This window comes from Gekko japonicus, unplaced genomic scaffold (assembly GCF_001447785.1).
Source record: "Gekko japonicus isolate JY-2015 unplaced genomic scaffold, Gekko_japonicus_V1.1 scaffold1, whole genome shotgun sequence".
NCBI classification, from domain to species: domain Eukaryota; kingdom Metazoa; phylum Chordata; class Lepidosauria; order Squamata; family Gekkonidae; genus Gekko; species Gekko japonicus.
Window position 1 is genome coordinate 2,164,194 of NW_015164181.1, and position 14,264 is coordinate 2,178,457.

General features: G+C 46.7%; 1 protein-coding gene across 4 annotated transcripts in view; it reads left to right on the forward strand.

The window, feature by feature from the left end:
- The window catches only part of CUX1 (cut-like homeobox 1), a 238,095-nt gene extending 229,892 nt beyond the window's left edge, over positions 1–8,203 (forward strand). For all 4 annotated transcript variants that reach the window (XM_015408030.1, XM_015408031.1, XM_015408027.1 and 1 more), the window contains 3 exons: positions 290–478; positions 4,723–4,987; positions 7,376–8,203. In XM_015408030.1, the coding sequence (XP_015263516.1) occupies positions 290–478; positions 4,723–4,987; positions 7,376–8,084 (1,163 nt within the window). In that variant the 3' untranslated portion in view covers positions 8,085–8,203. The remainder of the gene's footprint in view (positions 1–289; positions 479–4,722; positions 4,988–7,375) is intronic.
- Positions 8,204–14,264: the final 6,061 nt, after the last annotated feature.

The window sequence follows — 14,264 nt, forward strand, 5'->3', positions numbered from 1 at the left end:
CATTCTCCTGTGGTAAAGTCCACAGAGCCAAGCAGGCCCTGTAGAGCCACTCTTAATCAGTACATAAAAGGGATTCCAAGGAATCTGACGCCTTCCCTAGAGACCACTCACCACTTTTTTAGGGTGGCCCATGTCACTTCTCTCTGGGCCAGGCCAAACAGTTTAACCGGCACCACGTGCAAAGACCTTGTCCCCCACCCTGACCCTCTGGCCTTTGCTCATGTCCCCTTTCTTATTGCTGCACCCGTCCTTGGCATCGACTACATTTGAGGTTTGCCTCTCTTTGCAGGTCAGCGTCTGTTTGGGGAGACAATCCTGGGGCTCACGCAAGGCTCGGTCTCGGACCTGCTGGCTCGCCCCAAGCCCTGGCACAAGCTGAGCTTGAAAGGCAGGGAGCCCTTTGTCCGCATGCAGGTGTGGTTGAATGACCCCAACAACGTGGAGAAACTCATGGACATGAAGCGCATGGAGAAGAAAGGTATCTTTCCTTTGGGCGCCAGCAAACCCGGGCTTTCGTTTTGCTGTGTGCTTGTGGCACTCCTGAAAAGAGTTTTCTGATGCTGGCCAGTTGCTGTCTGTGGGAGGTTTCCCCATTTATCAGCAAGATCCAGACCAGTTTAGCCAATACCTGCCTTCATTCAGTTTTCCTGGTTTTGCTGAGAAAAGAAGTGTTCTGCTACTCGTTGAATGTAGCCTCTTTCTACTTCTCCTAACACCAAAGCTTCATTCAGGTGCAGCTTGTTTGGCATAAGAAAACAAGGAGCCTCCAGAGTTTTCTGGGCACGTCCTTCATGTGCTGTTTGGTTATCAGAGGCTTCCTGGAGAAACCACAGTTCATTGTGATGTCCACATTGGCCAAAATGGTGAACCAGTTTGGAAGCTGGGTTTGTAGGCAAGTGAACAGGCCACCTTCTAGGACACGGGCATCGAACACATTTGGTACGAGGGTCGGATCTGACATAAATGAGACCTTGTTGGGCCGGGCCAGGTGTGTCATAAAATGTCATGCCAGGTAGTGGAGATATAAACTTTATAAAGGACACAAACACAAAGGTTTTTTTTAACTTAAAATAAAAGCATGCTTCAAACATTAGCACTCTTGCAATATTTCGTTTATTTAACAGTGTCTGATAACTGACACCTCTTGCTCTGAATTATTGCATCAAAATGTCTGTGCTGTTGCAATCTTGAGTATGCTGTTCAGGTGTGTATCTGTAAGCTGCAAACCTACAGTGACGCAGCAGCAGCAGAACTGGAAGAAGCAGAAGACAGCCAGTTCCACTGTGGGCCTGATAAAAGCCCTCCGGGGGGCTGATCTGGCCCCCGGGCCGCATGTTTGACACCCCTGTTCTAGAACACAGAGGTCTCAACAATGCAGTTTCCTCAGGAACCAGGGAGTCTTGGGTATCATGGGGGCCCAAGGTCTTCCGAGGCTCATTCTCATAATGAATAAACCATGACCGAGCTTCAATTTAAGGGCAGGTTTGGGAGCTCTAGAGACATAGATCACAAATTATTGTCATGACATTATAGGGAATGGGCCGGTGGTTTATTAGTAGAGCATCTTCTTTGCATGCGAAGGATCCCTTGTCCAGTCCCTGGCAACATTTCTGGTTCAAGAATCTTGAATGCTGGGTTGAAGGGAAGACTTTTCTCTCCCTCGGAGCTAGATACCCATAGTGTTGCCCCATCCCTTGCGTTGGTCCATGCTTACCCTGTGATTCCCTTCCCCTTCCCTGAGCACCTGGAAGAAGGAACGGGTGGCCAGCCAGGGCTATTCTTATGCTGCAGTGTAGCTTTTCCGGAAAACAGTGCACAAAAGAAGCCTTTTGCGTGCACGTCGGAATCGAAAAGAAGAGGAGTTAGGCCAATCTGATCAACACGGACTCCGGAATGGGGTGGGGGTGCTTGTTCCCCCTCCACCCCGATCCTGGGTTGCCTTGCATTTATTGATCACCGTGAGACAATCTCAGCAGACACCTCCTGTTAAGGACAGAGGGTGCCAATGCTAAGATTCCACAAGTCTCCAGCGCCCTCTCGTGATCAAATTGTCCACAACGCTTTTTGCTGCTTGAAAGACTCAGCAACTGTGAATATGCTTCCTGACCCAGCACAAGAGATCTCAGAATGTATTTAAGAGCAGGATAGCACAGTAGCTAGAAGACAGGGTTCTGAACCAGGAAGTTCCTGGTTTGAATTTTGCTTCCGATGTGCACTTGCTAGAGTACTTTCACACATGCTGAACTTTCAGTGCACTTTGCAACTGGATTTTACTGTGTGAAACGGTAAAATCCACTTGCAGACCATCACTAAAGTGCATTGGAAGGGAACTGAAAGTGTATTATTTAGCATTTGTGAAAGTGCCCTGACAAGCCACTCTCTTTCCCTTGTGTAGCGTGAGAGTAATAAAACTGGCCTACCCTAGAAAGTTGCAAGGAGTACAATATAATGTATGTGAAGTTTTTTGAAGATTCCAAAGTGCAATATAAGTGTAATTATGCAGTAAACAAAAGCAAAGCGAAAGTTTAACTGGAAAGAATGGCTTGCTTCCATAGTAAACCCAGGGCTTTTTTTTTTTTTTAGAAAAAGCCCAGCAGGAACTCATTTAAATGCCTCCCTGATCCTTCCAGGGGCCCCCCTGGCCCACCTGCCTTGGAGTTCCTTGGGAGGGGTCGCTCTCCAGGCCTTCCCTCTGTAGCCATGCACGCAGAGGTTTTGGCTGTAGTGGGCGTGACCAACCCTAAAGTCAGCCGGAACTCCGTTCCTGTGCGTTCCTGCCCCAAAATAGCTCTGAGTAAACCTAAACTAAAACGATATAGCCTAAAAAAGAAGAATTCCTTTATCAATTCCACTGCGTTTTAAAATCATCTGCCAATTAATTAAGGCACAAGTGATTAATCAACCGATTTTCAATGTTGCAGAGGACAGAGAGCAGTTCATAGGACCAGGTAGAGCTCTATTAGCTATTAATGTAACCTGGCCCTTTCTGGATTTTTAGTTACAGCTACATCTTCCATCTGCCTATGCTGGTGGCACTGAGGCACAGCAGAGAGCAAGCCAGTGGCTTGATGGCAAAGCTTGGCTTTCCTTGTCTGCAGTCATAATCAACAACAGACAGCTCCATTTTACAGGCTCTGTAGAATTGTAACAGATCCCACAGGGCCCTGATCTCAAGGAGGAGCTTTTTTCCACCAGGCAGGGGCCAGGGCTGAAAAGGCCCTGGTCCTGGTCGAGGCTAACCAGACGTCCATCGGGCGGGGAGAGCTAAAAGATGTTGATCGCTGGAGCGTAAGGCTCTGCAGGGCACATATGGGGAGAGGCGGTCCTGAAGATATGTGGGTCCCTGGCTGCATAGGGCTTTGAAGGTTCGCACCAAACCTTGTCCTTTGAATCAGGCAAATCCTCCCCATTTATATAACTGTGCCGATTGGAGAATACATCTTTTCTTTCTTCTGGACAAGTTAAGCCAAAAGCACAGTTACTTAAAATGTAAGGTCAGTGCACAAACTGGGCTGTTAAATTTGGTGGGGGAAGGGGGCTAGGGCTGTCCTCGCTGACCATCAACCAAAAACAATGGGTAACGCTCAGGTGGGGCGTTTTCCTGCTTGAGCCCCCATTGAAACGAATTGCTGCCCACACAAGCCTATCAGTTTTTCATTTCATTTCTATGGGTGCTTGCTCACAAGAGCTTTCTGCTGGTCTGTGCCCAAAGACAAGCTCTGGGCAACTTCATACCTCAGATGTCATGAAAACAAAACCCTCCAGAGAATTCTTGCAAGGCACATTCCCTGAAGCTTCCAAACTGACTGCTTGAATTCTCCCATCCGTTTTCTGTAACGCAGAGGACAGAGAACCACACACACCTGTGACAGCTGCTCCCGTGGTCCACCAGTTAATGAGATGCATGAAATCCATGCACCACACACATCTCCTTCCCTAATCCCTGATGCACACACCCCTGTTGCATTCTCTTCTTTCTCCCCCTGGCCGCATATATTCCTCTTTTTGCTTACATTCCATGTGTAACATGATAAAATGAGATTGCAACTGGAAAGCATTTCGGACCCCGAAATAGTAAATAAAACTAGGGCAGAGTCCGGGGGCACTGGCCACTGGCGACAGTCAAACTGTGGAGAAAAGGTGGCACTTACTTGGATGTGAATCGGCAGATCAGAAAGCACCAACTGCATTGGTTTCTTGAGAACCGAAGGGGGTGTCTGTGTCATTCTTTGGGTCACAAAAGGAGGAACAGCTCGGTACTGTGCAAGGCCCCCCCAGTTCAAGCCCTGGCATTGCCAGCTGAAAGATTTCAGGCAGCTGGTCTGTAGCAGCCCTAATAGGCCAGACTGAGTTCAGAAGATAAGCAGGATCAATCATGGTTAGTATTCTGATGGGAGACCACCGAGGAAGATGGGGACTGCTGTGCAGAAGACTGCAGTGGCAAAACCACCTCTGCGCATCTCTTACCTTGTAAACCCCATGAGGTGGGATCACTGTGAGTCTGTTGCGACTTGGCAGGGCAGCCTAAGTCTGGGAAAGAACCCCTACCTCAGATCTGGGAATAGACATTACTGGGCTAGGTGGACCAAGGCCTATTTAGGACCAGTCTACTTCATGCTTTCACCTGTTCCCGGCTGCCCAGAAGGAGCCACTCTTGCTGTTTTGTCAAGTTTGGGGCGCTGCCGCTTTTTATCTGACCTTGTGACTTCCCCTGTCTTTCAGCATACATGAAACGACGGCACAGCTCAGTCAGTGACAGCCAGCCTTCCGAGTCTTCTTCAGCCGGAATAGACTACAGCCAGGGGGCCAGCCCTCAACCACAGCATCAGCTGAAGAAACCCCGCGTCGTGCTGGCCCCGGAAGAGAAGGAAGCTCTGAAGCGAGCCTATCAGCAAAAGCCATACCCATCTCCAAAAACCATTGAGGAACTCGCCACCCAGCTCAACTTGAAGACCAGCACCGTCATTAATTGGTTTCACAACTATAGGTACAGTACACAGCTCTGTATTGGCATCCCCAGCTAGATAGGGGGTCTCCAACGTGGCGCTCGTAGGCAACACGGCGCCCGTCAGCACCTTTCCTAGTGTCCACCATGTCTGTCAGGTGGAGACAGATGGGGATATTGCCCACCAGGGCTTCTGACTGGCTGTGCAGATTTTACAGAAGTTGCTTCAGCAGCAGCTGCCACCGCAGCATAAAGAACTTTACTGCAAGCCCTGACCTGGGTAGCCCAGGCAAGTCCAATCTTGTCAGATCTCAGAAGCTAAGTAGGGCCGACCCTGGCCAGTATTTGAATGGGAGACCTCCAGAGAATACGAGGGCCAGGAGGCCAGAGGTAGGCGACCAAGCCACTTCTCTGAACGTCCTCCATGCCCCAGTAGGAGTCGCCAGAGGTCAGCATGACTTCCAGGCACGGGTGTGCGCACACACACAAAAATGCAAAAATACCAAAAAGAAGATCTTTACTGCGTTACTGAAAGTCATCTGTGTGTAGGCAAGCAGATCTTCTAAAACAATTTGTTCCTTTTAAAATGCATCCTCTTCAACACGTGAGGCAGACCCTCTATTTAAGAGTGCCTGTTAGTGTTTCTCCCTGACATTCTGTGGTTGACTCTGCCCCCTATGGCAGCCATTTTGTGGCTGCACTCACCACCCTGGATCAGAATTCCCAAAGTGTATGCAGGCTCAAAAAGGTATGGGGACCCTGAGCTAGATGATCTAATAGATCTGTCTTATTTCTGCCCATAAAACCAGCATCAACAACACCGTTCTCATGCACCACTTCCAGGGCAGCCAGATCATGGTTTGTAGGACAGGGGACCATCCTTATATTTACTTGTTCCCAGGGCTCTTTTTGTAGAAAAAGCCCAACAGGAACTCATTAGCATAATAGGCCACACCCAACAGCAGAAACTCATTAGCATATTAGGCCACACCCCTGACAGCACAGCTCATTAGCACAGTAGGCCGCACCCCCATGTTACCAGAAGTGTGCTCATCCAGCCACACCCACCTTTTGTTTCTTATTCTGTTTACCTTGTTTGATGTCCAAACACAGGGCTTTTTTGTAGCAGGAACTCCTTTGCATGTTAGGCCACACAACCCTAACGTAGCCAATCCTAATGAGTTTCTGCTGTTGGGTGTGGCCTATTATGCTAATGAGTTCCTGCTGGGCGTGGTCAACTTGGGAGCCAGCCGGAATTCCATTCCTGTCCGTTCCTGCCCAAAAATAACACTTGGAGTCAATTTAGTGCTTAAACTAAATTACTTCCAGTTGAGCCCAAACCATAGTTTACCTTTTGATTCAAACTCTGGTTTGCATTTGCTTTCCAAATCACAACTGGAAATGGAAGAACCAGCTTAGTACAAACCATTCTTTGCCAGTTCCAAGGAGTCCCCGAGTGCCCAGACTGCATGGGGAAGGGTGTGTGTAAGCATAAGGTCCAATCCTCTTTGGACGATTACATATTGCTAAGGAATAAAGGCGCCCTCATCTGTTCATTAGATCAGAAAAAGGGAATCATCTAGTCAACACTCGCCTAACAGTGGTTAACTTAAAAGCGGAGCAAGGTGGATGTAACCATCCTGTTGCCTGGTCATCAGAGCTATACTGTATCTGAATATCCTTGTTTATGAATGGATATTTCTGGGTTAAAATTAGGGGAAGATTAGATGTCTTGATATTCTTGAGAGGGATGGATGAGCCAAAGAGAGTGTGGATTCCTTGCCTGTATAAAATGGTATTACCAATTCAGGATAACAACCATGAACTATCATTTTAAGTATTTCTAAGTGGGTAGAAACACACACACCCCACTCTCTCCAGGGAGGGCAAACTTCTGCCCAACTCCCAAGCACATATGAAAATGGCCTTTTTAGTCTCCAGTTTGCAAGGTCGTCTTGGAAGCATGTCTAGCCGATACCTTTTAGACCCCACTCAGGGTTCAACTCATAGGCTTTTACCCCATAATATAGCAGCCAGATGATTTGAACTGGGACTGAAGGGAAGTCGGTGGGCTCATAATTGTCTGTGAGCCTAGCCTACCACTCAAGTTTGTAGCAAGGATAGAAACGGAGCATGTTCCTCCCTCCATCTGTGCCAGCTTGAGTTCCTGAATGATATGATGGGACACACATTCCTTATCTATGTGGTGCAGCGTTTAGCACGTTGGACTGGGTTTGGGGGATCTGGGTTCAAATCCATGCTCAGCCATGAACCTCACTGGGCAGCCCTGGGCTCGGTCTTTCACACGCAACCTAACCTGTCTCATAAACTTGTCGTGGGGCTGGATACAATCGTATCATCTTATGGATGGATGGGCACCCTCCTTACCTTGTTCCTTTTTTTTTTTTTTTAACCTGGGCCACTTTGTAGATCTCGCATTCGCCGAGAGCTGTTCATTGAAGAGATCCAAGCTGGAGGGCAGAGCCAGGCTGGGACAAGCGACTCTCCTTCTGCTCGGAGCAGCAGGGCAGTCCACAGCTCCGAAGGGGACAGTTGCGACGGCGTGGACGCCGAAGGCCCGCCTGAAGCCAAATCGAGCAGCCTGGAAGCCGACGATTACAGCAATGCAACCACAAAGTCTCAGGGAGGGCGAGCAGCGTCAGCTTTCGAAGCAGGGGAAGAGGCACTGCGAGATGCCGGATCTTCAGAGAAAACGGAGACATTCCAGTTGGAAATGGAGAGCCTGGAAGACACGGATGACGAGGGCAGGCCGAAAGCACCGCGTCGGAGTTCTCCAGCGGGCTCTCAGCATTCCGGAGAAACTCCGGAGACGACGCCAAACTCTGCTCTGGAAGAGGACGCCTCTACCTCAGCTGCCTCCACCTTGGCCCTTACGGCCAAGCCGAAGGAGGAAGGCGTGGAGAAAATCCCCATTGTGCCAAGTACCAGTTCCACGCCCGCCGCCGGCACTCAGAAAGCCAACTCTCTCGAGAGCTTATTCGGCTTTCCCGAGGCGGCGTGTGCCAGGAACGCACGGGACAACACCCTGAGGAAAAAGAAGGCAGCGAATTTGAACAGCATAATCCACCGCTTGGAGAAGGCCGCAAGTCGAGAGGAGCCGGCCGAGTGGGAGTTTTGAGATTACGCTCACCCAACTCTCAAGAGCTGGGGAAAGTGAAAACTTGGACCTCTGCTGGTTTTAATTGTGTCCCGCACTTACCGCCCTGCAGGCCACCTGGCAAAAAAAAAAAAAAAAAACGCCATAGGCCAAGGTGCATATATCGAACGAAAGGAGCGTTTCAGCCCAGTTTATGTTTGTGTTTTTTTTCCCCCGTGTGTTTTCGAGGAAGAAAACTGAAATGTGTAGTCGAGCTTTTTTGTACCCCGAAGTGTTTTTATTAATTGCCCTTAAGTGATTTCCACAGTTTCTTGGGGGAGGGGGGGACGACTCATACAGCTTTTGCCTTCTGCCCCTCCTCTTTGGTGTGGGCTTTAAAACAAACAGGAAAAAAAATTGTACAAAACACGGAGAAAAAAAAATCAAACCCACCTATTTAAAAGGGGGCTTTTTATCTGCCATCTAATGGCTAAACTGAGTGATAATACACTATTATCTTCTTGAACCAGGGAGAAGAAGAAAAAAGTTGGAAGGGGAAAGGTTTTTGAAAGGAAAAAAAAAGGTTTTTTTGTAGCTGTTCCGTTGCCACTAAGAGATTTCACAGTCAACCAGACTCTAAACACACTAGTTTGAATTCCTAAATATTTTCAAGAAAAGAATATTGTTTGAAACTTGGGATTTAAAAAAAAAACAAAAACATTTACTCCACATATTTTTTAAACAAAAAAAAAAGTCACATCAGGAAAAAAATATCTTAATTTGTGGTAGCTGACTTCAGTGTGTTTTTTTCCTTGTAAGGTGGAATAGAAAAATTGACCTTGTAGTGCACATTGTTTCATAGCTTTAACCGATTCTGGTCTCTTTATGGACTGGGATTTGTTTAATACACTCCATTTTAGGCCAAATCAGGACAGGGAAAAAAAAGAAGAAAAACATAATTCTGAAATCTAGGTATTTTATAATCTGCTTTTTAACCTCTAACCACAGAGCACGCAGATCTGACCTCATTTGTAGGAGGTTTGGGAGACAACTTGGAATGGGGGACGTACTTGGTCGCTTTCGGTTTGAGTGGTTTGATTGATGGCCTTGCAAATGGGTCCATGCAAGTTACTAGTCCACAAGACTTTTTTCCAGATCAGATATGTATCCATGCTAGTTATTGTTGCCCTATAAGGGGGTGGGGGGGATAACACCAGCTTTCGAAGGGGACAAAAAATAATTTGAGTAGCTGTTTATGCACCTACATCGTACCTAATTTTTTTCCAATACTTGATGAAAAAGTGGTTGGCTGCTACTGCTTCCACCAGAAAAGAGATTGGGTGGAGGTATACCTTGCAGTGGGACACATTTTCAATGGTTTACCTCTTGATAGGAGCTAATCTTATCAATTGCAATGTACTTCCTTGTCGGCGTGTCTTAAGGGATCTCACCCGCCGCCAAGTTAAGAACGAGGCCAATTTTTTTTCACCATTTAATTACTTAATCAAGAACTCTGGGTCCTCAGCAAGCACTGATTTCCCTACCTTTCAGTTGGGGGAAGGGAACAGTGGCGGAAGGGGGAGGACACAGCTCTTGATTATCCCAATTTAAACCACAAGTCTCCCAAAGGAAACGTCGGCACCCCTCTAAAGCCATCATGCTGCCCTCCGAATCGTCACCTCATCCAAAGGCTGATCACAGTACCGGTCCAGATTCCAACATGTCTCCAGTGCCTCCTGTTGTCTACATGTGTGTACATGCGTGAGCATAGAGGCGCATGGAAGGACGAGTGTGTGCAGGTGTGTGTGTGTGTATGCAATTTTATATGTCTGTATTTTCTTACGTATTTTGTGCATGCATAGAGTGCATTTGCTGCCACCTGTTTCCAATAAGCTGTTTTATCAGCTATGACTTCTACAAGTTTTTGCTGACTTAGATTCCTTTTATTGCCATATCTTAAAAAAAAAACTAACAATAGATGATTTCGGTATATATATATTTTTTTTGCTTATTTATAGGTGCTGTATTTTATTATCTGATTGTTAGGAAGGGATGGAAGGGGGCAAAATATTCTTTAGAGGGATAGACTGCCGGCAGTATTTGGGTATAATTTACAAGATGTAGTTGTCAGACTGTATATTGTTGATGGGCAATTCTTCTTTCTGGTTGTTTTTTTTTTTTGCTTTGTTTGTTTTGGACTGTATTGTGTATCACAGAAAAAGCTTTTGTCTTAGGTCAACATCTGATGACACTTTTAATGGTGCATTCATTACTTAAGTTCTAACTGCTATTTACTTTTTTATATGGATTTTTAGTAAGACTCCCCCCCCCCCCGGACCCTAAAATGTAAAGCCACCTTTTTTTTAAAAAGGAAAAGAAATAGCATCTTTGGTTCTGCAGTCTCTCTTCAAAGCGTGACAACAGAGTTCCAATCGTCACAGATTGTAAGAGGTCAGTTGCTTTAAAAGGAAAAAAAATGCCTTTTCATGGCTCAGAACAAAGGCTCTAGGAGGCTGGAAAGGCAGGGCTGCTTTTACCGCTTCTGCTTTGGGGGTCTGAATGTTAGCCTGTGATGCATTTTTTTAAAAAAAGAAAAAGAGAAGAAGAAGGAAAGAAATCAGAGTGCTACTGGCTGATTCTAGCATGACCTGGGGAGGAAAACTTTCAAAAATAGTGGCAGCATTGTCATTGTTTATGGTTGCAAACAAGGGAGGCCATCAAGCTTTGCCATCAAGCATCAAGTACCCTCGATGAGCACTGCTGCTGCAGTACCACTGAGTCTCCCGTTGACGTCCTAGACATAACCTCCTTTTCCGAGCAAGTTGCCATTCTGTCACAAACACATAAGACGAAAATCATGTTTCCATCAGCTCCAACATGGCACCTGGGCAGGTAACTCGAGTGTGTGATGGAACAGGGCTTGTGAGCTGAGAATCCCTCTATGGCATGCCTCAGAGAAACCCCAGCTTTCTGTTTAAAACAGGAAGTCCCCATGCACACAGGACTTTAGTGTCCACGCTCAGCAAAAACTGCCCTACTTGCCGTCTTTGTCAGCCGAGCTTCGGAGTTGTTTAAGGAAGAGATTTTCTGACTTTCAAGTAATTTATGTACAGATCTCACGGCCCAATTTATTTTTTTCTATCCCAGGTAGACACAAGGATGCAGGTGCAGTCAAAAAGAAAAGGAAGTGTGTGTTTTGTTTGTTTAGTTTGTGTTTTCACATATTTCCCATCATTAAGGCCCATGACCTACTGGTGTTTGGTTCCACCAACACTTGCTTTGCAAAACTCTCTGAGGTTTGTCACTAGTGCGATAAACAGGGCAGGCCCAAGCTCAGCATTTGGGGTTCTGTTACCTGACTGGATAAGCAATATTGAAGTGCCTTGAAAAAAAAAATACTAAGATGGGGGAGTAGGGGGTCAGGTTATGTGGAGCATATCACACAAGCCACATATTCAGAATTCTGTTCTCGCTCCTACCCCCTTCTCCAGGTGGGCTGCCAAACGTATTCTGAAGCCTTCCCTCTAGGAGCAAAGCTTGATAGCTCCCACACAACAATTCACAGAATTAAGATATATTGAGTCTGAATATTTTTTAAAATGCCACTCTGCCCGCATCTGCAAATCTGCAAATGGAGAGCTCTTGAAATTCAGAGTATTTGGGCACACGGTGATTTTGTTCTTCTGTGTTAATTTCTTGTTTGAAGGGTTACTTTGAGTTTGACGCAAAAGGCTGGGATTAGTTTAGGGGAATTAACCTCAGGCAGGCCAGCATTTCTCCATCAAAGACTGGCTTTCTGTGCCTTGGATGAGACGGTCACTCAGTTTTCTGAATTTTGCTTGGTTAAAGGTTGCCCGGGCTTTGAGTCTTCACGTTGGTGGGATATGTGGGGTTTCATGTATGTCCAACCAAATGCTGGTGCCTCAGTCTGGAAGAGATGCGTCTGAATAGGTGGTGTTCTCTACCATATCACATCAGCATAGCTAGGAGTTAAAGAGTTCCCCTGGAGTTGTGTGTCTGGAGCAAATCACTTCTGATTGTGTGCTTTAGTCTGGTTTCCCGTGTGGCATAGAAGGGTCGGCTCTGTAGAGTCAGGTTCAAAGAATCCTAAAGTCTCTGCAGGAGGATGACAAGCCCCCTTCCCCATCAGTCTGCCTGGGACCCATCTGCCCTTTCCAGACTCCCCTCCCGTAATTGTCCCTGCAGTAGCCAGTCTGCCTGGCTAGTAGGGAGCCAGTATCTGAATGTCTGCCATTCTTGTCCTTCCCCACCCTTCTTTCCTTCTGTATCCCGTCTTATCAGCTTGTGTGCCATCCTTGGACTCTGTAGACCAGCCAGCAAGTGGTCTTTAATGGTAATATGTAAACGAAGTCCATACCTCTGCATCCATGATTCAGTCCCGGGTGCCTCTAGTTAAAAACAATGTCCGGTTACAGGGGAAAGGGGATTTTTCTGCCTGGTGAGCTGCTGCCAGTCATTTGGGCTGGAGAAACTGACAATCTAACTTGTGATGTGGTGGTATCTGCTGGGCATTTCTCTGGTTTTCTGTCGCAAGCTTCCCAGGAAGGAGCTCCTTTGCCAAACCGCTTCAGCGTGACGTCACAGGAGAGTGTTTGGTGCATCCTAGGAATCCTGGTTCCAGTTGAACAGGTCAGTGGTGAGATCCCATAGGTTTGACCTGTATCCTATATGAAAGGAGAGCCAGGACATCCTTAACTGTGGCCCCAAATCCTCTGCAGCACACAAGTGTTCCTTGGCAGATATGCAGCAGGTCTTCGGTAGAGGAATCAATGCAGAAAGGGTCTCCTGAAGACGAGAAGTTGGAGAGATTTGTTGTTCTAGACCTAAACAGTACATAGTTCCTTCAGGTTTTGTTGACCTCTCTTCTTTTCAAGATCTTTATTTACACCACTGCCTGCTCTGTCTGTTCTTCTCAAAATGTGACAGAAGAGATTTAATTAAATGACAGCTATCCCATACGGCGTCACTTCATGGTTTAAACAGCAAGTTCAACTATCTGTGTTCCTTTTGTGAGAGGCAACTGCTTACGTGTTCCAAACCTGCTGTGTTTTGAGTCTGCATTCAGACATTCTGATGACTTGATCCAAATCTAAGTTGGCTGTGTTATCTGAACACAGGCACTCCAGCAAAGCAGGAGAACAAACGTAAGATTTGGAGTTGGTTTGTACTAACTCTGGCTTCTGAACTTCTGAATTCACAACTCCCATCTGGTTGATCTGCACCATTCTTGGTTAGCTAAAGCAGCTGTTGTAAGTTCTCAAGCTGCATTGATGAGAACAAGCACTAAAATAAGGTTCCATGTATTCCTGTACAGTGTTTTGGAGAAAATCCCACTGAGTTTAAGGTACTTAGTCCTAAATTTAATTGCATGGGGGTTACAGCCTGTATGCCTTTGCATCAGAGGGCAGTTCAACTCAGGGCAAATTTGCACCGCTACCTGCCTCCCCTTATTTTGTTTTGCTAATTGCAAATAACTTAATCTCTGGGAAGAAAGTTGTAGCCTAGAAGATCACCTGTTTGAAACCATGTGCTTGACAGGGACAGCGTTCCTCACCATGCCTGTGTGGTCATCCCATGGAACACTGTGGGCAACTGGGCACTATTTTGGTATGGGGTTTTCCAGTGCAAAACCCAACCCTTTGACCCCAAACTGAGGACACTCACTACCCAGGTTGCAGGGCAGACCTAGGCTGGCCTTGGATGCATCCTGGCATAGGCAGCTCAGGCAGGAGAAACCCTCCCAGAAGGCCGTTTCTGCTGACAACTTTTGGTTAAAGATACGTTGCTGCTTGGCCAGGCATAAATCGTAGTTAATTGTCAGGTTGGAGCTGTCCCTCTCGTATTGTGCCATGTCAGGACGGTCCCATCTAAGAGGAGGCAGTAATTAGTGGATGTGAAAAACCGAAGTTTAAACTAAGCAGGTGTGGTGTGGCTGTGGGCAAAGCGATTCTGGCTTTTGAAAAACGTAGGTAAATTCATCCACGCATAGCTGACAAAACGCTTCAGGGAAGAGTTGCCAGAATCCTGACCTCTTAACTGCCATGCACACACCTTAAAGCAAAAGCCAGCCTGTGGTTCTGGACGGAGCTGGCTCCCGAGTCTGAGTTTTGTCTAAAAGCCTACGTGCTAGGTAGACTTCCTTGAATAAATAATAATGATTCTGCATTTTGTGCTGTCGGGAAGCTCTGCGCGCTTCAGAAA